Consider the following 27,822-nt stretch of genomic DNA (forward strand, 5'->3'; position numbering starts at 1 on the left):
ATAAACCCCCTTGTTATAAGTGTCGCCTAAAATGTAACCAGAGGTTTACAGAAGAATACAGATTAAAAATACACTCTGAATATTGGAATGCTGAAAGAAACTGGGACTCAAAATGGCAGTTTGTATTGTCTTGTATAAGAACTAAGCCAGTTAATAGGCAACGTCAGAGAGACGGGACAAGAAAGAACAAATCTGAAAGTCATTCGTTTTTTTTAATTACATAAAAAAGAGGAAGTAATTTGCAAAATTTTCTTCTTAAATACACTTTCAATTTCAGAAACTTTCATGAGAGTAGTCATAAAAAAGGCTAATGCATCTGGATTGGTAACTACAGACCTTAGGAGAAAACATATGCCAGGTAATAAAATACCTATAGATAGACTACAACGAATCAAAAATCATATTTTAAAGTTCCCTGTATATGAAAGCCACTACAGCAGGGAAAGGTCTTAACGAAAATATTTGGGAAATCACTTGAACATTTCTACAATATACGGATTGTATAAGGAAGAGTGTAAAAAAGAACAAGTTAAACCAGAAAAAAGAGAATTTATTCTAAAATTTTTAATGAAGATTTCAACTTGTCTTTTCATTCACCAGACAACGATACATGTGATGTTTGTGATAGACTAGATTGTGAAATGAAAAAAATGATGAACTACTCAATGAACTGAAATTAAAAAAAAATAAACACCTCGAGGATGCCTCATTAAGATATGAGTTAAAGAAAAAAGACAAACTTGAAAGAAGTGCTAACATAGGATCAAGAGTGATTATGTCAGATCTCCAGAAGTGCCTTCCAACACCAGACTTAAAAGACACCAAAAGTTTTTACTCAAGAAAACTCTGGAAGTTAAATAGTACTATTTGAGATGCAACAACTGATAAAACTTGGTGCATGATCTGGAATGAAGTTACAGCGGGTCGAGGAGGAAATGAAATAGCGTCTTGCTTATTTACATGGGTTTTTATGTATTTGTGGCTCTTGGAAAAAGTTCCTACTGTAAAGACAGTCAACCACAAGTTCTTATTGGCCGGACACACCTACATGGAGGTTGATAAAAAACGCAGCATAATAGAGAGAGCTAAAAAACAAATAAAAACTAACACCATTTTCACTACAAATGATTGGGCTAACTTTATTGCTACATGCTCAAAAAAATCCATTTGTTGTCAGTCAGATGTGCATTAAAGACTTCTTTGATTTTCTCTTCTTGAGGAGCAAAGACGCCCCATTTATATCAAGGAATAAGAACACAAACAACGAACCATTTCTAATATCCAATGTAGTGTGGTTACAACTTCGAAAAGGGAAGAGTAAGCTATACTACAAAACCAGTTTTGAGGAAGATTCATTCAAAAGTGTTGAACTGAAAAAAAATCGGAGGCAAGAAAGGATTAATATGCCATTGGCAATTCCACAAATACGGGCACACAAAAAGAAAATAAGCAATGAAAAGTACAACGACCTCATGAACCTGATGCAATGGATCCCTGAAGAACACAAATCTTTCTTTGAAAACCTTTTACATGGTAAACACGAAGGTAACTTCCCTGAGGATGCCTCGACTGCTCTTGAATATTTTTTTTCTCCTTACCTCTTTGACAATAATGTTCAAAATTAATTGAAAAACATTGACTAAATCCTAGTTTTTTATCTATGTTTGTTTATAATAATTACATGTTTTTAATAGTAGCACGTGAAGTTTATTTCTAAACACCTTTTCCTAGATAAGTAAGTCCTATGAGGGATTTTTGTAGACCCAAAATAACGCAAGTCCAGGAGTAAGTCCTACAGTAGGGTTTTGTGTGGAGCCACAATAACATAAGTCCACTTTTTACAAAATGGGATATAATTTAGTAAAAAAATCAAACAATAAATAAAGGATACTTATTTGTTAATAATACAAACAATAGTTTGAAGGTAAATTAAAGTGACAGCTTTGTAATTAAGCAATTAGGTAACTTTTTTAGTTTTTGCTCTCTCCTGAAAAGTTGGCTAAACGTGACTTACGTTTGTCTGGTTCTGAGGTACAGAAGTATAACTTCAAAAATCTAATCGAAATAATTTCGCTAACCGGGGAGACGATACAGCCTATAGCGCTAATTGTTAATATGTAATTAAAAGTAACAGCTTCATAATAAAATAATGACTAAAGTTTCAGGATCTTGAAAGAGGGTGTTTTAGTCTTTGATTTGGTCACTTTTTACTTTCATAATGATCATTTTTAATCAAGTTATTAAGCCTTAAAAATAGCCATTTTAGCATTTTGCATTTTTCAAATATTAAATCGCGTATATCTCGACAATAATCAATTTTAGAGAAAAATGACTAGAAACCTTTTTTGTTCAGAATGACCCAAGTTATCTAAAAAATTTGTTCGAAATGAAACAATTATTTTTGTGAATTTGTATAGAAAAATTGTTTAAACAATTGTTCGACCACTGCATCGCCTGGCACCCTGTGGATTTGTTATACGGACCTGTTTTTGAGAAAGTTTGTGCAAAAAAATCGAGTCGGAATAATTTCGCTAACGGGGGCGACGTTATAGTCCCGACTATTTAGCCATTTAGAATGTCGAAAACCATCCTAATTAGGATGCTAACTGACTAAATGCGATTACACTATCCTGAATTCAGAACGTTCTAAATATCGGACACTAAATTTAGGAAGATGTAATAGGCCTTTAACGTTGGCGTATCGCCCCCTCTTCGCTGTTCGAACTTATGTTGCCGCACGTTAAATCGAGAGGCATAGGCGTAGTTAAGGTAATTTTTAATGGGGTTTAAGGGGATTTTATGGAGGGCAGCATGATGAATGCTACACTATCAGGTGATCTCCTTCTTTCCCGCGACTGGATTTATTTTTTGGGAAAAATTATAGGACCATGAAAAAAATTAAATCTATGTACCAATAAATTTATTTAAATACGTTTTTTTTCTAATAAACGAACTATCCGAAAACCCGAAACCATTAAGTAACCCCTTCAATAGAACTAATTTTGCTCCACAGACTCCTTTGTAATCATCTTGTTCTATATTAAAAACAGCCAAACCACCCAATCTTTTATCCTTTGCATAGCGGCCCTAAAACAGAAATTATTAAAAAAATTATAAAAGAGCGGATTATAAGGAAAAAATTTATTTTTTTAACAAAATAAAAAACAGTATAATTTGTTTTAAGTTAACAAAAAGTTCCGGTAAACAAAAGCAACGTAATTATTAGGCTATCGATTATGTACTGTAAAAAGGATCTACAAAGTTAACGGGGTTTTATTGTTTCATATGGTCAATGGACCTCTAAATATGAAAAAGCCGCGGAGTGCTACCATTTAAAGGGGTGCGTTTTTGAGAAACGGGTGAATTAGTCTATAAGCACAGGGTGCATTAGGGTGAGTTCTATACACTATTGGTACAAACGCGTCTACAAAAAAATGTGTCAGATTAAATTTACTATCGAAATAGGTACCTTTTAAAGTAAAAAAGAATGTGTGTGTACTTTGTACGCACGTAAGAAGTTATACTTCTATTATATGATTTAAACGAAATTAATATACTTTTTATTTATATTTTGTTTAAATATTAAACTAATTTATACTTACTACTTCTCAAACATTTTTATTAGAACAGTGCCAAAAATTAAAATAATAAAAGAATGAAACACACACAAACACATTAAACAAGCCACAAATGATGTCTGAACATTAATTGTCGAAAATTTTTCAACTAAATACGTATTTTCTGAAAATACAATTATATAATAAATATACTTACAATCATAAAATGTATTAAAAAAAACAAAAAAGAAAGTTTCTATTGGGACTCGAACCAGCGCTGATAAGAGCGGTTGGTATTGGAATTCATTCGCCTTCTCCGCTTAGCCACGGACACTATGTGTCATTATTTACGAAGATCGACTAACTAAACGGATTAAACTTGTGATATTTTGATATTTTGAAAATTGATCAAATTATTTTAATTTTGAATTGAAATGATTTAGAATTGAAAAAATACAACAAAACATAGAGTAAAAAACAATATATTAGGTGAATATTGATAGAAATTTTGATGGTTATCAAATTATATAAATAAAAGTATTACATACTATGTATTTTGGCAGATCAAATAGGTAGGTTTATACCCATGATACATTAACAATTATTACGTACCTGTTGCTTTTAAAAACTATATAAAACTAATATATTATAATATACATTTGTTTACCTTTGCCTTTACCTCCAAACCACAGCTGCCATATCGGATAATTTTTGACATGTCATTTGAACATCCAATCAGAACAAAGTTATAATGCGCATGCGCCGGGCTGATAGGTTTTAACATATAAAAAAATCACCCTCTATCGCCGGTAAAGAAGTATAACTTCAAAAATATTTTTTTAGAAAATACATATTAAAAATAACACGAAAGAAAGCAATTGGTTTTTTGTCCCATAACTTTTTCCACCGGGATATAGGTATAAGGATATAGGTATAAGGAGTTTCCAAAATATGATTTTTCAAATTTCGCCGCTCACAACATTTTTGGGCCATTTTCCCCATTATTTCGCAAACACTGTTCTGTAACTTTTTTATACGCCTTTCTAGGTATATGCAATGGTACATTGAGTAGGAAGAGCGAAGAGAAGTCAATTACCAGTAAAATTGTCTATTATATATGGTTGTACGACTATTTTTAAGTTATGGTTTTTTAAAATTGTATACTTTTAATGATTTTTTGTTATTTTACGATTATTTTTATATTTTTCATTATAACTTTTTTTCTTCTACATGTACATATATTTCTGATTACAAGAGGAAGCTTATTTTCTTTAGGTACTTTAATATAGTGTACATATTGTAAAAAATTCTAGGACTATTTTTAAATAAGATATCCATAGGATCTCCCAAGGTATCTGCAATTTGAGAAAAAAAAATTGATTTTTTTTTCAATTAGAAGAATATAGTTACATATTGGAACATAATTTTTAATTCCAAATAACTTTTTTTAATATGTAACACTTTTCCATATTGTGAAATATGAAGGTACTTTTGAGCGAAATTCATATTTCTTAACGTACCTCGTATACCATTGATAAAATTTGATATCTGATGATTACATCTTAGCTTTTAGTCTATGCAAAGAATTTTATGAAAAATATTTTTTTTTCATAAAATTAATAATAAAAACTTTTCCATGTGGCTCCAACTTAGAGTGACATATTGCATGTGTATATGTCACACTTTTGAAAAAGTATATCTTGTTTAAAAATAGTTCTAGCATTTTTTATAATACACCATTTTTAAGTAAAGAAAATAAGCTTGCTTCTCTATTAAGCAATATTTATATACCTAAATGTAGAAGAAAAAAAGTCATAATGAGAAATTTAAAAATAATCGTAAAACATCAAAAATTGTTACCAGTATAAAACTTTGAAAAACACTATCTTGATTAAATATTGTCAAACAACCTTCTCAAATAAACCATTCTAAAGGCAATTGACTTCTCCTCCTAATAAATGTATCATTGCATATACCTAAAACTGCGTAGAAAAAAAAGTTAGAGAACAATGTTTGCGAAATAATAGGGAAAGGACCCAAAAATGCTGTGAGGGACGAACTTTGAAAAATCATATTTCGGAAATTATAAATCCTCTGTCATTTTAAAGAGAAAGGGTAAAAATTTTTCTCTGTGAAGCAATACCTATACCTATATAACCGTGGAAAAGTTATGGGGCATAAAACAAATTTTATTTTAATACTTTTTTGTAAAAAAATACTTTTGACTTTAAAATGTGATATTTCGATAGTAAATTTAACCTGGAACAGTTTTTCTGTAGACGTGTTTGTACCAAAAGTGCATAGAACTCACCCTAATGCACCCTATGCATAGGGACTAATTCACCTATTTCTTAAAAACGCACCTGTTTAAATAATAGCACTCCTCGGTTTTTTCATATTTAGAGGTTTATTGACCATACCACAGCTATTTCTCAGTTAGAATTTTTTTTTATTAGTTGGTTTGATTTAGAGCATGAGTCATGACAGTTCAAATAAAACACTAGATAACTATAGAAAATGTAATGTCAACATAAATTTAAATCCTTTTAAATACAAATATTAGTTTTGATTTCAACAGTTTATAAGAACAAAAGTAAGTAATTAATTAAAAAAAATAAACCAGAACCAGCTGTTTCGTTCACATAAATATAAAAACTTTTTATTTTGGTCGCCTTTTTTGACCCATTTAACCCAATCTAAATTGTACCTTGTTGCTTCTTGCTTTTTTCTCCCATAAAATAAAATAAAATCTGTTACCGTCCTTATTTCCTTCAATAACAAACCATTTGCCTGGATAAACACACTGAAATCTTTCTTAAATTTGTCAAAATGTCAAATGGTTAAACGTCAATTACTTCTATTACAACTTCTTCAAAGCCCCAAGATCGATAAACACATACAATTATTGTACTACCGGAATACCCTTTAACATACAAAAGGGTCCATTAAACAACTCTCAGCCTGGCCATTAACAAACATCAAATTAATCTTTTAAGGTTTTTCCAAACAAAAATTTTCACGTGCCCCAAATTTCCAGCACACCAACGGAGACCTAAATAAAAGAATTCCCAGCACATCCCATCAAAGGATTGAAAAACTACCATTTCAATTAAAAAAATTGGGAATCCAAATCGCCGACCAGACAACAAGTGCTTTCTCAAAAATCTATCTATTGAAAAATAATAACCGTTGTTGTTTGGCTAGAAAGGTGTTCAAAAACTCCAACACCAAATTGTTCTATATGATCCACATATTGTTCAGTAAAAAGTTACACCATTTCGAGTGCCGGTTTTAGAGGGAGATGGGGGAGAAGTCGGTAAATTAGTAGTTTTTTTAAGTTTTTCGTCAATATTTCTAAAACTATGCCTTAGCGAAAACTATGTTCTATACAAAAATGTTCTACATAAAATTTTATCCAAAAAAGATCCTATACATAATTGTTATAAAATCAACGGTTCCTTAGTTACGGATGGCGAAAAGTGGAGGTTTTCGATACTTTTTATATTTTTTTGTGTAATTTATAAAATTATTCCTGATGAAAGAAAATTTCTTTAACAGGACTGTGATTTGTAAATAAAATTTTATACTTCAGTGACCGATGCTATGTTAGTAATAAGCCCTTGAAGAAACGTCAACCTGACTACCCAAAATCATCATCAATTACCCAAAAAATATTAAAACTCTCGAAAACCTCCACTTTTCACCCTCCGTAACTCTGGAACCGTTGATTTTATAACAATTATGTGTTGAACCTTTTTTGTTTTAAATTTTATGTAGAACATTTTTATATAGAACATTGTTTACGCTAAAGCATAGTTTTAGAAATATGGACGAATAACGTAAAAAAACAACTAATTTACCGAATTCTCCCCCATCTCCCTCGCAAACCGGACGCTCAAAATGGTGTAACTTTTTACTGAACAATATGTGGACCATATAGTACAATTTGGTGTTGGAGGAAAACTTTTACTTTGGATGTCTGGGTTAGGCCATTTTTGGACCAATTATACTATACTACCTCCGTAACTTTGGAACCGTTCATTTTAGAAGGATTATGCATCGAGCTTTTTTTATTTCAAATTTAATGCAAAACATTCTTGTAAATTGTTGTTCATGCTAAACCGCATAGTTTTAGAAATATTGACGAAAAACGTGAAAAACTACAAATTTACAGATTTCTTCCCCCTCTCCCCCCCCCCCCCCAAACCCGACGCTCAAAATGGTGTGACTTTTTTCTGAACATTATGTGGACCACATAGAACAATTTGGTGTTGGAAGATAACTTTCACTTTGGATGTCTGGGTTTGGGTCTAGTTATACCATACTAATAACCAAAATTCAACAAACGTTACTACCAAATTTTCAACCGTAATAATCATATTATGAAATAATAAAACCCCGTTAACATTGTAGTTTCTTTTAACTCCCTTATTTTTAAGATAATCAATAGTCTGTATGTAGAGCTGTCGAAAAAAAAATAGTAATCAGTAAAAAATAGTTAACTCCCAAAACCCCCCACCTGGGTGCCCCACTGGTATTTATAATAACTTACTTTCGAAAAAATATAATCTGCGTCGTTCCAACCAACCCATACGTTAAGGTGATGTCCATATACATAATCGTTTTCTGTATTATTATCCCTTTTAATAGCCCAGTTAATCTGAAGTAGTCGGTAATCTGGGCACCGCTGAAACAAAAAGTTTACAGTACTTTATTCTCTATACAGAAATGTAAAGAGAAACTCAATGTAAAATTCTAAATTGTTGAATTCCTGCTTTCCTAATTATTTTACATCAAAAGCCATGTGAAACTATTTGTAGAGGATTAAAATCTATATTAAAAACAAAAGTTAAAATTAGTCCAGAAAACCACTGCACATCCGCTAGGAAAAATATTCTGATTCGGATTTTTTGCACACTCTCATCAAAAAGGACTCCTTTTAACAAATGTGCATGTTGCCAGGACCAAAAGGAGGTCAAAAATTTTTTAAACGTTTTTATTTGTTTTTTTCCTAAAATTATTATTTTTTGCATGGAAAAGAGTTTTTTTTAGGTATTTTGGATCATTCCAAACAGAAAAGGTCTTTAGTAACTTTTCTCTAAAAATGATAGTTTTTGACATATAAGCGATTAAAAATTGAAAAATTGCGAAATCGGCCATTTTTAACCCCCAAAAACTATGTGAAAAACTGAAAATTTGAATGTTGCCAGGGTAGGTAAATATTCTTGAAACATCGATTGATGAAACCCCGAAGAGTTTTTTTGCAATACAATATTCAAAACTCCTTTGTTTTTTAATTGCTAATCAAGCGTGCGCGACACTATTTTCTACCGTTGCATGTGTATACAGTATGGTGCAAATGAGAGGAATAAATTCGTTTTTTGTAAACTGGCGACTTTAAGGAAAAATCTCGAAACAGGTCGATTTTTATTTTTAAGTTATGATATTGTGGCATATATGGTATACTAGTGACGTCATTCATCTGGACGTGATGACATAATCGATGATTTTTTTAAATGAGAATAGGGGTCGTGTGCTAGCTCATTTGAAAGGTTCTTCAATTCTCTATTCAGTAATATAAACATTTACATAATTATTTATACAGGGTGTCCAAAAAAATTTTATTAAATTAAATTATTTGACAAAAAAAGAAGAATGTATGTAATTTATTTAATTCAAAATACATTTCACTGTTTTCAAAAATCAGAAAACAAAGTTAATTTCACAAACAAACATTGCTTTTCACTTAAATTAAATGTTCAAACTTCCAAGAGGCAGGTGGCTGGCGGGAGCTGGCTTGAACACTGAATTTAATCGAAAAGCAATGTTTATTTGTGAAATAAACATTTTTTAGTTTTCGGGTAACAGTAAAATGTATTTTGAATTCAATAAATTACATATATTTTTCTCTTTTTTTCAAATAATTTAATTAAAAACTTTTTTTTAACACCCTGAATAGAGAATTGAAGAACCTTTCAAATGAGCTAGCACACGACCCCTATTCTTATTTAAAAAAAATCATCGATTACGTCATCACGTCCAGATGGATGACATCACTAGTATACCATATATGCCACAATATCATAACTTAAAAATAAAAATCGACCTGTTTCGGGATTTTTCCTTAAAGTCGCCGGTTTACGAAAAAACGAATTTATTCCTTTCATTAGCACCATACTGTATACACATGCAACGGTGGAAGATAGTGTCGCGCACGCTTGATTATCAATTAAAAAACAAAGGAGTTTTGAATATTGTATTGCAAAAAACTCTTCGGGATTTCATCAATCGATGTTTAAAGAATATCTACCTACCTTGGCAACATTGAAATTTTCAGCTTTTCACATAGTTTTTGAGGGTTAAAAATGAACGATTTCGCAATTTTTCAATTTTTAATCGCTTATAGGTCAAAAACTATCATTTTAGAGAAAAGTCACTAAAGACCTTTTCTGTTTGGAATGATTCAAAAAACCTAAAAAAACTTTTTTCCATGCAAAAAAATAGTTTTAGGAAAAAAACAAAAAAAAAAACGTTTAAAAAATTTTTTACCACCTTTTGGTCCTGGCAACATGCAAATTTGTTAAAAGGAGTCCTTTTTGAGCGCGATTGTGCAAAAAATCCGAATCAGAATATTTTTCCTAGCGGATGCGCAATGGCTTGCTGGACTAACTTGTTCTACCATTTAAACACATTCCAAAATTTTGAAAAAAATATATAGGTAGCATGGTGCCATAGTAAGTGCCTAAAAGCATGTAAAAGTAAGGCCATACGTTACTATTTCTGACAGTACGCAAACTATTGACTGAATAAAACATCTTTATTATTACTACTTTCTCCTCTACTGAGGACATCTTTTCAACTTCATTATTTTTTAAACAATAAAATAATGATAAAATAAAAATACTGGCAGTTCAAAATATTGTTAATATAATAATTTCATTGTGACCGAACGCAACCTTATACACATTCTTGCACGCTGTGTGGCTTAAAGTTGGCAAATACTTTGATAAAATTTATTATATTTTACAAAATTTTGGAATGTGTTGAATTCGTAGAACAATTTTAACAATTATTTTCAATGAAGATTTCAATCTTTTACATGTCTTTTGATGTAAAATAATTAGGGAAGCAGGAATTTACCAGTTTAGAATTTTACATTGAGTTTCCTATGGCCCATTTTCTAATTCACCACTCGGTATACTAAAAATTATTTACTGAAGAAGTAAAAAGACCTCCTTTTGTAAGTGGTATATCAATTTTTTATTACAAATTTCTTAAAAAAGATCCAAGTTGGACTAAAATTACATCACAAATTAACGAACGTTTTCGGTCTTAGCAGACCACCACCAGGTTAAACTCAAGATCATTCTAGTTGAAACTAGCCAAAGAAATTGGTCACATGACCTATAAATTACAAATGTTAAGCCATTTGGACTTCATCAGATGCGACAATAAGTCGATGTCTAAAGATTAAAAATATATGAGGAAGTCTTCATTTTTGCCTAAAACTGCACCGTGCACGTGCTTGTTCTATGAGAAAGCCGAAACCAACTGATTTCAGTTAATTTTTTTCAGTTATTTCCGACTGTCTAGAACCCCGATTCTGGTAGGGGAGCCCAAGCGGGGATTTTTGCAGTTACCCGAGCGCGTCAAATTATTACACGGGAAGAAACCTTGTAACCTGAAAATGTACCTCTACCATATATTGGCTCTTAATGCAGGGGAGTTCGTTAAGGGGGGGGGCGAAAAAAAAAATATATCCTTAGAAAATTCGAAATCGTCAGATTAAGATAAGGTAAGTTAAGTAAATGCAAAACAGTGTATATTTAAAAAATCTGACGATTTGAGCGGGGCGTAAGGAAATAGGTGAGTCCCAAAGTTTCACAAGAAGCAAGCGAATATTTCGCGGAATAAATGACAGATAGAAAAACTAAAAAATACGTGCTCAATATTTTTCAAAAATCTATCGAATAATACCAAACGCGACTTCCCACGGAGAGGAGTGGGGGGTAAATTTGAAATTTTAAATACGAATCCTGCGATATTTCGCGAAATCATGAGATCGAAAAACTGAAAAAACTGAATAATAATAATAATAATAATAATAATAATAATATACGTTTATTCAAATCAATAGTAATTACAATAATTTACAATTTCGGTTTACTTACACTAAAATAAACGTAAAAAAAAGTCTTAAAAGCATAAACATGCTTGTTGACTTAATCTGTCTAATATTGACAAGTTTATGTTTATTGTTTTTTTTTTTACAAATCATTATTTTATTTTACAGTTTCTAATCTAATTTCTATGTTTTTTTTATCTAGTATAATTTAAATTTATTAAATTGTTACACAACTCCCTGTTTTCTTTTACCCAAGCAGTAACTAATTTTTTATACAAACAAAAATTTTTTATATTTTTAAAATTTATGGGCAATTGATTGTAAATTCTTGGAGCAAAATATTTAATTGACCGTTGCGTGATTGTTTTTAAAGTGTGAAGACATTCGACATTCAATTTTCTTCTTGTTTCATAATTTGACACTTTTACTTTAAGAGGAATTTTATCTTTATGAATATTTTTAAGTAACTCTAAGCAGTACAATTGCCGAACATCAAGAACCTGAGTTTCATGAAAAAGTTGGTCTGAGGGATATGTTTTTCGTTTTCCATATATTAGTTTAAGAAACCATTTCTGAGTATTTTGAAGGGTCACCAGATGGCAATCAGCTACTCCATCCCATCCTAAAATCCCATATACAAGATGAGATTGTACCAGAGACAGGTAAAGCATTTTAAGCTGTTCAACATCCAAAAACTCTTTTAAATAACGGAATTTTGGTAGCAGTCCTCGAATTTTTCTTATAATATTTTTTATTTGTAAGTCCCATTTAAGGTGCCTGTCAATTAAAACTCCTAAATATTTTATGTACTCTGCTTTAGATATTTGTTGTTTTTTATTTATTTTTAATGAATTAAAAGTTGGCAGAGAATTTTTATATATTGCAAAAGGTATATATTTAGTTTTTTCATAGTTTAATGTGAGTTTGTTTATTTGCAACCATGTTTTTATAATTTTAAAGTCTTGTTCTGCTATAATTTTAAGATCTTCCCAATTTTCTGCCTTATAAAAAATTGCAGTGTCATCAGCAAAACTAATTATGTTTCCAACAGTTTTTAGTTTGAGCATGTCATTAACATATAGTGTAAAAAGTAGAGGGCCTAAAACGGTCCCTTGCGGTACGCCATAATTAATTACTTCAGGATCACTTTTGACACCATCAATTTCTACAAATTGTTTTCTGTCAGTTAAGTAACTTTTTAGTAATGTCAAAACCCTTCCTCTCAGACCATACTTCTCAAGTTTTTTCAACAAGATCTCGTGAGATATCGTGTCAAACGCCTTAGAGAGATCGACGAATATGCATAAACTACGTTTATTAGACTCAAAAGCTTCTGATATTTGTGATGTTAGTTTACAAATCGCATCTTGTGTCGATTTTCTTTCTCTAAAACCGTATTGGCAATCCGATATTATACTAAACCTATCAAAAAAACTTACTAATCTATTTTTTAAAATTTTTTCAAATATTTTGGAAAAAACAGACAACAAAGAGACTGGTCTGTAGTTAATCACGTCTTCTTTATTTCCTTTTTTAAACAGAGGTTTGATTGTGCCTATTTTAAGACATTCTGGAAAGCAACCATCCTGAAAACATGCATTAATGAGAAAAGTTAAAGGAGTAATAATTTCTTCCTTAATTTGTTTGATGGTTTCTGTCTTGATCTCATCCCAGCCAGGAGATTTTTTGTTTTTTAAAGATTGTATTGCATTTACCACTTCTTTTTGGTCAACGAGATACAAGTACATGCTGCTTTCTATCCTATCTATCTCCTCAGTCTGGTCATTACAAACGGGTATTTTTTGTGCATATTTTTGTCCTAATGTGCTGTAATGTGTGTTAAATTCATTTGCAAATTCTTTTCTGTCTGTTATTATTTCTCCTGTTTTGGTTTTAACCGATTCAATTTTTGTATTTCCTTTTATTTTTCCGCACAATGAATTTATTACATTCCAAAGTGATGAAGAAGAGGTCTTATTTTTTTCAATTCGTTGTTTTGTATAATTTCTTTTTGCAGTTTTAACTAAAAGTCTTAATTTGTTTTTGTAGTCTGTATATCGTTGTTTTTTTAAGTTATCTGAGGGATCTTGGATCAGCTGATCATACAATCTATGTTTTTCATGTACAGACTTTAAAAGTCCCTCTGTCATCCAATCTTTTTTAAAAGTGGTTTTTAGATCGTTTCTTTTTAAAATAATTGTATTTTTGTTTATTAAATTTAAAATTTTGTCGATGAAAAGTTTAACCGCTTCATTTTTATTTGTTTTATTGTAAATATCCAACCACCTTTCCTGCTTCAAATTGTTTTTTAGATTTTTGTAGTTGATGTACTTCTTTATTATTATTTTGTTTTCTTTGGTTTTGGTTAGACTAGGGATGGAAACTGCGATTGGATAATGATCTGAAGTGGTATTATTTTCAAATACAAATGAAGTTATGTTAGTGTAATCAGCAGGTCTTTTTATAAAGAAATGGTCTATACAAGTTTGACTTCTAGGTCTAGTTGTTTTATTTATATAAGACAAGAAATTTTGTGAAGCTAGAATATTTTGGTATTCTTCAGTGTGATCTAGATCCTCAAACAAATTAATATTAATATCACCAACTAATATATGAAAGCACATTCGTTTTTTACTTATGAGGTATTGATGCAAATCCTGATTAAAACTATTTATGTTTACTGTCGGTGATTTATAGATAGCGCTCAAACAGATTTTTGTTTTATTATAATTTAAAATGACTTCAAGTAACTTGATGTTCCCCAATGGTACAACAGAATATTCATATTTTATAGAGGATTTAATGTAAATAATAACTCCATCATTTTTGTTTAAATCACCATAATTGTATAATAAATCGTAATTTTTTAACAAAAATGGGGTTTTATCAATATCATCTTGAATGTATGTCTCCGTAAGAACTAGTATATCAAAGCTAACATTTAAAGTTGACAAAAACAAACAAAAATTATCAAAATTCTTACCTGTACTGCTAACATTGCAATGAATTATTTTTAAGTCATTTTTTATCGTCACTGCGTAATCCTTATTAAAACTATCACTACTTACACATTTGGTGTCCACTTTTTCTTCTTCGTAGTCTCTAACATAATTATCCATTTTTCTTTTTTTAACTAGCACACACTAATTATTTCCGCACATTTAATGGTGCTCGTTTGACCTGGTGTTCATTTTTTTCTTTTCTTCAAACGAAGGATTTGATGTAGTGGATGACTTTTGAGGCTTGGTTGATTTTCCAGTAACAGTAGACACCGATGGATGTTTTTTTGGCGTTGGCTCTTTTTCATTAGCCTTGGGTATTATTCGGTTTATCATGTTTTCTATTTTTTCTTCGGTCTTCTGTCCAATTGAGGCGACAGATATATCCTCTTCCTCCGGCAAAGTTGGGTTTTCTTCAAGTTCTTTGGGCGTATAACTTTGATGGTCTATAAACAGTTTGTTGCCCCGTATATAGCTGTTTTTTCCTGGTTGTTCTTCTCTTACAATTTTTAAGTGTTTTTTTAAGATCTTCAGATCTTCCTGCTGACTTTTTGTTAAATCAGGTGATATAAATATACCTGTGCCCTTTAAATTTTTTCCATTTTTTAGAATTTCTGTTTTTTTTATATGTCGAGTTAACTCAATTTTAATTGGGCATTTATCCGTACTACCCATGCAGTATACGTCACTTATATCTTTCTCTGAAATGTCTACTTTTAGCGCGTTGCTTAAATCACTACAGAGCTTTGGGATTTCCGAAATTGCAGATTTTTCTAATCCAAATACTACTAGATTATTTTTCTTGCAAGTTATTTGCACACTTTCCAGAGCTTTTCGCAGAGATAAATTTTCATTCTCCAGCCGTTTAATTTTATCGTTTAGGCTTTCTAAGATTTTATTCTGACTTTCTTCTATGGTGCTTTTTAATTCTTTTTTGATAATATCTAATTCTTTTAGTATTTTGTTTGTATCGGTTTCAGACATTCTCGTGTATGGCACCCTTTATATATTTCGTAAATCCAGTTTTCGAGCGCAGTGACACCATCTGTTTGTGTTTTGACCTTAGGCGGGCTGATATGCTTCTAGGAAAAACCAAATGTTTTTATCACTGAGAGTTTATGTTTTTATTTCACTATTTTACAAGACCCTCGGACCGACACGTGCGCTCTGTTCGGAAGCCAAACTAAGACTACGAACTACAAACTAAGAATACGTGTAGTATTCAATATTTTTAAAAAATCTATCGAATGGCACCAAACACGACCCCCCACGGAGGTGAGGTGGGGGGTTACTTTAAAATCTTAAATGGGAACCCCCATTTTTTATTGCAGATTTGGATTCCTTACGTAAAAATAAGAAACTTTTATTAGAGATATTTTTTCAGATTATGGATAGATGGTGCTATAATCGGAAAAAAAGATTGTTTTAAGTGGAAAATTAAATTAAAAAATGGAAAATCCCCACTTAAGGTGAAACAGTAGCGATCAACAGGTAGCGAAAACGCGTTCCAAGATTGCGGCTGTAATTTTGGATATTTTTCGAGATATTTGGCACACGTATTCGTAATAAAATAAAGAATGGCGGTACAGAGCCCAATTTGAAAAATATATTAATATGTGGAAATTACTCTGTAATTAAATACAATATTAAAAAAACGAGCCTGTACCGCCATTACGAAGAACAAAAAAATACACTTTCTTCAAATAAACTTTTTTTACGATGCCTAGATTTTGTGTCATTTTGGAACTAATAATGAAATAAAACATTTTAGTAGTTCCAAAATGACACAAAATCTAGGAATCGTATAAAAAAGTTTATTTGAAGAAAGTTTATTTTTTTGTTCTTCTTAATGGCGGTACAGGCTCGTTTTTTAATATTGTATTTAATTACAGAGTAATTTCCACATATTAATATATTTTTCAAATTGGGCTCTATACCGCCATAAAAAAAACTAGATTTTTTGTCTCAAATTGAACGAGGAATTCAAAAACGATTGTTTATTTGAAATATGTCAGTGGCGTACTATCTTTTTTCTTTAAAAAGTTCAGACCATTACCCCTATGCGAGCCAATGATAAATATAAAATTCTTAATTGTATGTCAAAAAATGCACAACAACTAGCTCTTAAAACTCGCCAAATTTTATTACAATGTTGCCAGTAGTTTCGGCAAAATCATGAAAAATGTGTAAAATTTTGTTTTCTTCAACGCCCTGTATCTTGAAAATGGATGGCGTTACAAAAAAAAATTTTTAAGCACACCCCAATTATTTTTCAGTTTTTTACCTATTCTAGTGACGGTGTTACCTTTTTTGAAAAATATGTATAAAATTGTATCGGAAAACGAAAAAAAAAACGGAAAAATGCAGTTTTTTATTTTTAAAGGTGCGTTTCACCAATTTAAAAATTTGAAAAAATTCAGGGTGAAATATTATGCAAAAATACACGTTATATATTTTTTTCGTGAAAACGAGTGTTTTAGTTATTTTTTTATACTCATGTAAAATTTTAAAATCGTTCTAAAATTTAAATTTCCCGCCAAAAATTAAAAAGAAATTTTTTTCGGACAGAATTTTTTAAAGCTTACAACTTTTTATTTTAAAGTTTTTCGCTAGTTCTCGATGCCGCTAAGATAAAAAATAAAAACATAAAAACCCTAATTAGGCTCTAGGTGGGTCACATGACCACCTAGGGGGCTTAAAATTTCAGAAAGTGAATTTAACTGTATATGCTAAACGGCGACCTATATGGAATTCGAATCGAGTTGGGGGCACTTTTCATCATCTTACCCGGCTAGGCCCTTTAGCAAATATTATGAAAAAATATTTTAAAATATAACTAAAATTTTATTTTACATCAAATTGAAAATACATTTTCGCGCCACGTAATATTCATATCAGATCTTTTATAGCTGGAATATTGTATGCGCCACTCATTTTTACGGCGTTTAGCGGTTTTTATTCTTGTATCAGGAGTTTTTCAAAGTTATTTATAAATTAAATGTATGAAGTTGAATGTAATGTTTCTCGATTACACGTTAAGCTTTATAAATGATCGCCTTTGTCGCATTATCTCCCAAAAATGATCTAGTGTACATCGAATGTACACTAGTTTTTTTCTATTCGAAATAGATTGAAAAAAAAATATTGGGATGGCCGGTAAATGAACTCGGATTGCCCGTTGCCCGATCAAATTTAGCGTCGTAATCACTACAACTACATAAACCATTTCGGGGATAATGGTTAATTGAATTATACTTTTGTAGCTTAATAACTTCTAAAGGGCTAACCGATTTTGATCACTAAACATGAGTTTGAAACGTATTGACAAGTAGTATCTGATGCATCTTAGGTCAAGTATGATTACTGAAGGTATTACAGGAATTGTTGAGCTTGAAAAACTGTTTTTTCCCAGAGGAAATAGATTTGATCATACTTATGTAGCCTATCACTTAAAAAATCGAATTTTCCCCGGATATGAGGTATACACCGTTAGATGTGCCTAGAGCCCTTCTACAAACACTCAGTTATTGGAGCAATTCGTATGTTGAAATTTTGAGTAATAATTGTCGAAAATTTTCTAAGTCTAGTTTTTCAGTTTTTCGGCTATACTGAGCGGTGTGTATGTCTGATCCTGACGGCTTAAACACCATTTGAAAGCTTAACTCAACACTATTGAGTTGGTGTATTTGCGGTTCTCCTGTCTCTTCTTGAACCGAAGAAATATACCCCCAAAAATATGTTGTTTTGTACCTACCAAGTCCTATAGCTGGCTTATGGATGCTCAAAAGTCACAAACTACACCGGTTCTGAGTCGGCGCTTACCCCCTCTTCACACACAGAAAAAAAATTCAGACAGGTTTAACTTTTCCACATACATGCATACATATCCACAAACATTTTCCCTTTTTTAAATAAAAATTGAGTCATATTTCTGAGCTTGGTAACTTTTGAATGGTATAACCGATTTTCAAAATTAGACATGCGTTGGAAAGGTAATAATCAGTACTATCACAATCCGCAAAGGTCGGACTTAAATTTGTGAAATTTTTGGGAGTTTTGGGGACGAGAACGGAAAACAGACCGTAAATAGGAAGGGCCGTAAAATCCACACCCTTGGACCAAAATGGATTGTTGACATATGGATGGGTGAGTCTTTTCTTGAACTTTAAGGTAGGATTTGGCCCAATTTTCAATTCAGTCAGATTTATAGGATCGAAAATTTCGTGTATATATAGTGTCGCGTGTACAGAGAACTGCCGTTCTCTTGGGATGTACATATATACCTACATAGATATGTAAATGTAACTACCATAAAAAGATAACAAAAAAATACATCTTTCATTATGAGTCTCCCTCTCGACGTACAGAGTTTCGTTAAATGATTTACGGTAACGCTATTTTGATAAAACCTCAAAATACAATTTGAGTAATAGAAAATCATAGCACGGATAAACCGCAGCCCGGATAATCCGCACACGGGTAATCGGGGTTCTACTGTATATATTTAATCTTTAAACATCGACTTATTGTCGCATGTGATTAGTTCCAACGGCTGAAAATTTGTAATATAAAGGTCATGTGACCAATTTCTGTGGCTAAAGAAGAATAACTTCAAAACTTAATAAACCTACTATATAATGTACATGACGGAAGGAAATTGCTTCAGTGATCCAGAGAAATAAGGCTTTTGTCGGGACACTTGAGCAGCCAGGTTACAAATGGGTTTTTTGGGTACTATATACCTAATACATTATAAATACAAAAATGCCCCTCACAGTTCGGACAAGAAACTTAGTTATTAACAAATAAGGGTCAAAAATGGCAGTTTTTGCGTTTGTCGCTACAGGTAAAAATAGGGTAACTAAATATCTTATTTATAATATTCTTCTTTTAGTAGACGAGCCAAGGTTTAAAATAACACTTTCTGAATTTTGGTCCGATCATTTTTTTCTTCGGAAATTGCAAAATAAGACTAAAATTTCAAGAATAAAAAATGTACTATAACTTTTGCGAAAATGGCCTTAAGACTTCATATTGCAAGAAAAGTTCAGTCAAACAGTCCACACAATGCACAAAAAATAAGACCATTCGTCAATTAGTTTAAATTTTATTCAATTTGTTTATCCCAAAGAACTTTTTTTCGCAATGTTATTGTTCAGAAAATAATAATGATATAGCAATTCCGTGGAAACCACATGCAAGAAGAGTAGTTATATTTTCAAAGCATTGAATAAAATCATTAAAAAGTCGTTTTTATCACTCCGAAAAGAGTTTAGTAAAATAGAGTAATTTTTGGCTTATAAACAATTTGAATAGCTTTGTTAATATTGACTGTTTTCCAAATCTGGTATTTTTACACGAATTTTCAGAAATAAAATTTTGCCTAGGTTAATTAGGGTCAAAGTTAGCCACATTTATTATTTAATTCACAGCTACTTGTATATACATCAAATTCTCCTGTAACAGTGTTAGTTAACATACTGGGAGATGTATATTCGTTGATACTACTCCGAAACGGTTTGGCCGATTTTTATGAGATTTTACAAGTATATCCTATAGGGCGGAGAATAGGTTTTAATATATTTTCTATACACATAAGTTATAAGGGGAGTTGCCTCCCTGACATTTTTTTTATTTTTTTGGACAAAATTCTCTACCTTAATTTTATATGATGTAGAATTAAAAAATACATACAACTCTTAATTTTCACTTTTCTATCACCAACGCCTATTTTGTTAATAGCCATCTATATATTTACATCTATAAAATTCTCCTGTCACAGTGTTAGTTTCCGTACTCCTCCGAGAACTCCTCCATTATATATGTATATTCGGTAGGTCTTAGAGTCGGTATTAATCTATTTTTCATATCCCTGAGTGATAAGCGAAGTTCCCTCTAATATTTTAAAATTTAAGGTGTGGACGTGTGTACATAACAGACTCTATAAGACTACGAGTACATGCAAATTAAAAAAAATATGATCAAAATCCATTAACAAGCTCCGGCGATATTAATCGCAGCATATGTTTGAAGAATCAGTTTAATTTTTTGAGTGCACGGATTCCCCTCCACCGACCACGAATCCATTCCGTTAGTACGCCATTTTTAAAACTTTATTAACCACTCTGTTGAGATTCAAAGTTTACTCAAACTTTTACACATAAACTAAATACATTCAACTTCAAAATGGCTCTAGTTAGGTTACTTAATTGTTACAACCAAAGTAGCCGTCAATTAAATAAAAAAAAGTGGCTAACTTTGACCGTAATTAAGCTAGGCGAAAAGTTTTTCTTTAAAAATTCGTATAAAAATACCAGTTTTTCAAATCCCATTGTAGTTTAAGCCTACAGTAAATATTAACAAAGTTATTCAAATTGTTTATAAGCCAAAAATGACTCTATTTTAGTAAAATGTTTCCGGAGTGGCAAAAATTACTTTTTAATTATTTTTAAAACGCTTTGAAAATATGACAATTCATGCTGTTTCCACAGAATTGCTATATCATTATCATTTTCTGAACAATAACATTGCGAAAAAAAGTTCTTTGGGATAAACAAATTGAATAAAAAATATATAAACATATTCAATTTCTTTGCAACAATAAAATGTAGCAGCTGCATAATACTCTGTTTTTTTTAATTCATTTTAATTCATTTACTCTTTTGTTTGAGTATTAAGGAATCTTTGTTGTTGAAGCTTTTATCACGCTGAGCAGATGAGTTGTGAATTATTTAAAATTTTCTCATCTTAATTTCCTCGGCATCCTGTATGATTTAAAAATTTTGAAAATCTCAGGAGGTGTAACCAAAGAAAGTATTCCACCTGTTGTCAATCTGGTGGTATGGAGACGATATTTATTGTCGTTTTCTGTGCTACTTCGATTGATAACTTACTTTGTTTAAATTGAATAAAATTTAAACTAATTGACGAGTCGTCTTAAAATTTTTGTGCATTGTGTGGATTGTTTGACTCAACTTTTCATGCAATATGAAAGTCTTAAATTCATTTTCGCAAAAGTGATAGCAAATTTTTTATTTTCGTAATTTTAGTTTTATTTTGCAATATTCGAAGCAAAAAATGATCGGACCCAAATTCAAAAAGCTCTATTTTAAACCTTGGCTGATCTACTAAAAGAAAAATATTATAAATAAGATAATTAGTTACCCTATTTTTAAACGCTTTTATTTAGTTCAATAGATTGCGTCAAATCTTTGGATGTTAATTTGACTACCTTTTCTTCCATGCAAATGAACGAAAATTTGCAGACATATGAATTCGCGGGAACAATACACGAATAGACAACAAAAAATTTTTGTGTATGTTTATTAATTGTTTAAATAAAAAAAAAACGATTTTAATGGAAAATGCTTAAATTCTCTTGTTTTTTGTAGAAATTTAAAATTTTTACGGATTGTAGCTAATTATATGAACTATACATAATTTCACTTTTTACGTTAATTGTTTACGTTATGGTTCACAAATAAACAATGAAGTTTCAAATTTTTTGCCGATTCCGACTACTTTTTATGTTTGTATATCATATGTTTTATATACATATTTTAATAAACATGACGATATATTTTAATGTTTGAAAAGTGTAAGACTAAAAAGTAAAAAATAAAAAAATAGGAAAAAAATTTTTAGGAAACGCTTTTCTTTAGTTACGGGTGACTAAAATTAAAAATATTAAAAAATCAACTAAAAAGCAAAAAATAAAAAAAATTTAAAAAATCCAACACATTCGTTAAAAAAAGCGTGGGGCGGAAACCGTTTATTCGATGAAGACGCGCCACGTTTTTCTTTGACGAATGTGTTGGATTTTTTCATTTTTTTTTTTTATTTTTTGCTTTTTAGTTGATTTTTTAATATTTTTAATTTTAGTCACCCGTAACTAAAGAAAAGCGTTTCCTAAAATTTTTTTTCTTATTTTTTTATTACCTGTAGCGATTTGAACGAAAAAACTCCCATTTTTTTGACCCTTATTTGTTAATAACTAAATTTCTCGTCCAACTGTGGCGGGCATTTTTGTAATTACATATAATGTATTGTAGCGTGATTACTGTTAAAATAACACTCTCTGTCCGTTCATACGAATTTATTTATACAAGTATATCGAATTTATATTATACACTAACTCTATTTACAAATCTGTCCGTATTTATATATGCAATACAGTTGTTATTATGGAACATTCCAGAAATATCCGCGCCCATCTCGATATATCTCCCATCTCTATACTACTCGATCCATTGTCTGTCGGCACGCCTACGTGAGGTACATTCCAGAACGCCGCGAAGATTCGATTACGTCATTCTCTCGTGGTGTACCATTATACGGGGGTCGGCCAAGAGTTCTCTTTCGTTACACTGCTCCCCTCTTAAGATCTGAGCGTCCCGATCAGCAACTCTAAGTGAAGACCCAGGATGGTGGAATCTACAAGACTCTCCAGCTCTGCATACACCCTTCAAGAAGAAATAACAGTCTACTGTCTTTGAAGGGTACGACATCTTCGGGTTCATGCAACACACAGTGATTTTTACGCCAGTTTCTTTGAAGATCACTTCAAGCATGCTTCTCACAATCTTCCAATCCAGGTTTTCTACTACATGGCCTATTTTTGGTAAAGCCAAACTTTTGATGTCATAGTTACACACGATTTTCTTCAAATTAGTTAGAGCACGCCATATGTTCTCGTAGCTTGGCGTGTCCGTATAAGACTCTCTGGTCACCATATACAACAAAGATCGAGGACCATCTTCCAATCGCAGTACTCTTCCAATTTTAGGCTGCTGATTTCTTAACTCGTCCAGGCGGCCGAACTTTCTACTGAATACGGAGATATTCCTTTAGTCATCTCGAGGTCTTGGGCAACACAGTGCGCTAGAGAGACGTTTTGTGGGACACCAAATTGCTGAACTTCTGTGGTCACGCCGAATCTAGCACTCTTTCTCTCTGCGTAATTTGACATAAATTCCTTAAAACTTGGCTCTAATTTCCTGTTGGAGGACTCGGGCTTCTTCTGTTTCATTTGAGCCAGACGATTTATGTGAATAACTTTTGGTTTACCGTTTGGCAATTTCTTAATTCTGTATATTACGTCATTTATTTTCTTCCTAACTTCATACGGACCTTCCCATTGTCTTTGCTGTTTAGGGCACAAGCCTCGACGACGTTGTCGATTATACAGCCAGGCAAGATCACCTACTTCGAAGCTTTCATTCTTGCATCGAGAATCATATTGATCTTTTATTCTGTCACTGGCTATCTGGATGTGTTGTCGGGCAAGTTCATGAATGTTGTTCATTCGTAACTTCAGGCAGTCGACGTATTCTTCGCCTGCAACATGTTCCTCGGAAGATCTGCCGCCAAACTCTAGGTCGCAGGGCAAACGAACTTCACGACATAACATCAGGCAGGTTGGTGTTTGACCTGTAGTTTCATTCACGGCCGAGCGGTAGTCCATCATGAATAAATGGATGTGTTGGTCCCAATCTCACTGATGCTCAGATACAACTTTGGACAAGTGTTTACCCATCGTTCGGTTCATCCTCTCGACCATCCCATCTGATTAAGGATGCAGGGGTGTTGTTCTGGTCTTATTGACACCAATCAATTTGCAAACGTTTTGGAAAAGACCTGACTCAAAGTTTCGCCCTTGGTCGGAGTACCAAGGGAACACCAAATCGGCTGAAGAATTCTTTAACAAGTACCTCTGCAACGGTAGCAGCTTCTTGATTTGTTAATGCATAGGCCTCAGTCCATTTCGTAAAATAATCAATGGCTACCAGGATGTATTTATTTCAAGCATCGGTTTCTGGAAATGGACCTGCAATGTCGATTGCTACTCTTTCCAAAGGACTGTCAACATTGTACTGTCTCATGGGTGCTCTCTTTTTACCAACTGGACCATTACCGAATGCACACAGTTTACATTTCCGGCACCATCTTCTTAAATCATCTTTACAGTTCACCCAATAGAACCGTTCTCGAACTTCTTGCAGAGTCTTCGTAATACCAAAGTGTCCACCTGATGTAACGTCATGCAACTGACGCAATACTTCTGACACTTTACTTTTAGGTACAATCAACTGCAGCTTAGATTCTGTACTATCAACGTTCTCAAAGGTTCTGTACAAAATATAATCTTTTATTACCAGGCAATTTCATTGGCTCCAGTAGGCCTTGACTTCTGGACTACATGCACTAATGTTCTGCCAACTAGGTCTCTCACCTTGCCGCATTCAATCCAATACCCTTTTTAAACATGGATCATCTTCTTGGGCGTTTTGTAACTGTTGGGGCTGCCATTGCTCATTAACTACGGTTGTTCGTCTCACGGGGCAAAATCGTTCCTCTAATTTGGCACAGTGATTACAATTTGCATTGCATGGTCCTCTCGAAAGGGCATCAGCATTTGAATGAACTCTTTTGGTCCTGTGTTCTGTCTCGTAATCATATTCTTGTAATCGTTCTAACCATCTTGCCATCTGGCCCTCTGGATTACGGAATTGTATGAGCCATTTTAGAGCAGCGTAATCTGTTCGAAGAAGGAACTTTCTGCTATACAAGTATTTATGCAAATGTTCGCAAGCCTTCACTACACCCAGCAGTTCTCTTCTGGTAACGCAATAGTTTCTTTCTGGTTTCGACAGGACTTGGCTGAAATAAGCGATGACATTTTTCTGTCCATCCTGGATTTGGGAGGGAGCAGCTCCTATGGCACTGTTGCTAGCATCGGTATCCAAAACAAATTTTCCTGCCTGTCCCGGGTAGCTTAATATACGTGCTCTGATCAGAGCCATTTGTAGTTGTTCGAAAGCTTTTTGGCACTCTTCACTCCATGTATATTCTTTGCCCTCCTCCGTCAACTTTGTTAGGGGCTTGGGGATATTGGCAAATCCTTTGACAAATCGTCGGTAATATGTACATAGGCCAAGGAAACTTCTAATTTCATGTTTATCTTTTGGTACTGGCCAATCTTTAATTTCTTTAATCTGTTCAGGATCATCTGTTACACCAGTACTCGATACAATATGTCCCAAGTACTTAACTTCTTATCAAAACATGTAACATTTCTTCGGACTTAACTTTAAGTTCGCTGCGCTCAATCGTTGAAAGACTTCTATTAGATTCTTGGCATGTTCATCGAAGGAACTTCCAACCACAATTACATCATCCAAGTAAACCAGGCATGTTTTCCATGTTAGACCTCTTAAAACTGCCTCCATTGATCTTTCAAATGTGGCAGGGGCATTACATAAACCAAACGGCATAGCCGTAAACTGCCAAAGCCCTGATCCTATCGAAAATGCGGTATTCTTCCGATCGGCTGGCTCCATGTCTACTTGCCAATATCCACTTTCTAAATCGAGTGTGGAAAACCAACGAGAACCGGAGAGGGTATCCGATGTATCGCCTAATCTGGGCAAAGGATAATTATCTTTTTTTGTTACCGCATTGAGCTGGCGGTAGTCGATACGAAAACACGTTGAACCATCTTTCTCCTTTACCAGAACTACTGGTGATGTCCATGGACTGTTCGATGGTTCAATTACCCTTTTTTGTCCATATCCTTGATAATCTCTTCGGCCTCATCTCTTTTCGCAAATGGAAGTCGTCTAGGCCATTGTCTGATTGGCTAAGCGTCTCCGGTATTTATTTTATGCGTTACTATGCTTGTTTTGCCCTTATCCTTCTTATCAATAGCAAAAACATCTTGATACTCTATCAGCATAGACCTCACTTTTTCCGTTCGTTCATGATCAAGATCTTGGCACCTTTTAATGATCATCTCGACAAGGTCTTTTGGATACTTTGACTTCGATGATTTCTCATTGGTATTCATAAAGCAAATTGAAGCCACGGGAACACATTCTCCGATCCAAGCTCCTCTACATAACTTGACAGCAGTTTCCCTTAAATTCATTGGCACCTTTCAATGATCATCTCGACAAGGTCTTTTGGATACTTTGACTTCGATGATTTCTCATTGGTATTCATAAAGCAAATTGAAGCCACGGTAACACATTCTCCGATCCAAGCTCCTCTACATAACTTGACAGCAGTTTCCCTTAAATTCATAACTCTTACAGGGATGACATCTCGAACTTTTACCAAAGTTTTCGCCGTTAGGAACTCGACATTATCCACATCTTCGACCATCCTTAAACTTCCCTATCGGCAGTGTCCATCAAGCATGGTCATCAGAATTTTCTCACTATTACCGGGTATGGTTACGTCGCATGTAGTTAGTAAGCGGATGGCATCTTCTTTGTCGTCGTGAAAGGGCAACTCTTCACCATTGATCCTGAGAACTCCATTTTGAACATCCAATATTGCCCCCACTTTTCTTAGTACGTCCATCCACAATATGAACTCGTCGGAGATCTCGGCAATTAATACTTGATGTTCAACTGTGGTCTGGCCAATGGATATGGACATACTAGCCTCGCCATATGTATTCACCTCGCTATTCACCTCGCCATATGTATAGCCTCGCCATATGCCTCACCAGTCGCTGTTCTAAGCTTTACTGTTGTAGGTAATAACTTATGATGGCCTCGTACTACGTATGGACGTGCGATAGTTCTCGTTGCACCTGTATCCACCAAAATAAATCGATATACATCTATTATTGATACGACCTTCGATGTATAAGTTGTGGATTCCACTGGAGGACGTAAGGTTGACAGTTACTATGGGGGCTTTAGTTCTCGACGTTGGCAGTTGCCCCTTGGTGTCGACTCCCTCTAGTTTTTCGACGGCTGCACGATCTTCTTACAATTACGACGAATGTGTCTCGCGTCTCTTTGGCATCTCGTTACGAAATACTCTCCGTATCATTTCTTTCAGACGTTCATCGTTGTGTTCGTCACTTTCTTCAATGGTTCTTACTCTATGGCTTCGTGAAGTTTGACTAGCCGTTTCGTGTTTCAATGCAATAGCAAGAGCTTCATCTAAAACTTTCGGTCTTGCTAGTGATAAATCTTTCTATAATTTACTATCTTTCAGCCCATTGATGAAGGTATCTACCGCAATTTCTTCTAAAACGCTGTCTGGCACCTCCGGATAAGCCAACCGCACCACATGAGCCACATCTGCTTCAAATTCTTGCAGATTCTCACTTGCTCGTTGACTTTTA

The 27,822-nt window shown here is 32.9% G+C and overlaps 1 protein-coding gene across 9 annotated transcripts in view; it reads right to left on the minus strand.

Annotated features, from left to right (window-relative positions):
* Positions 1–2,903: 2,903 nt before the first annotated feature.
* Positions 2,904–27,822, minus strand: part of LOC126891728 (uncharacterized) — an 827,477-nt gene continuing 802,558 nt past the window's right edge. For 8 of the 9 annotated variants that reach the window (XM_050660999.1, XM_050660994.1, XM_050660997.1 and 5 more), the window contains 2 exons: positions 8,110–8,244; positions 2,904–3,087 (listed from right to left, as the gene is read on the minus strand). In XM_050660999.1, the coding sequence (XP_050516956.1) occupies positions 2,905–3,087; positions 8,110–8,244 (318 nt within the window). In that variant the 3' untranslated portion in view covers position 2,904. The remainder of the gene's footprint in view (positions 3,088–8,109; positions 8,245–27,822) is intronic. The other variant, XM_050661002.1, reaches the window with a different exon arrangement.

The sequence above is a fragment of the Diabrotica virgifera genome, chromosome 9 (assembly GCF_917563875.1).
Source record: "Diabrotica virgifera virgifera chromosome 9, PGI_DIABVI_V3a".
Taxonomy (NCBI): Eukaryota; Metazoa; Arthropoda; class Insecta; order Coleoptera; family Chrysomelidae; genus Diabrotica; species Diabrotica virgifera.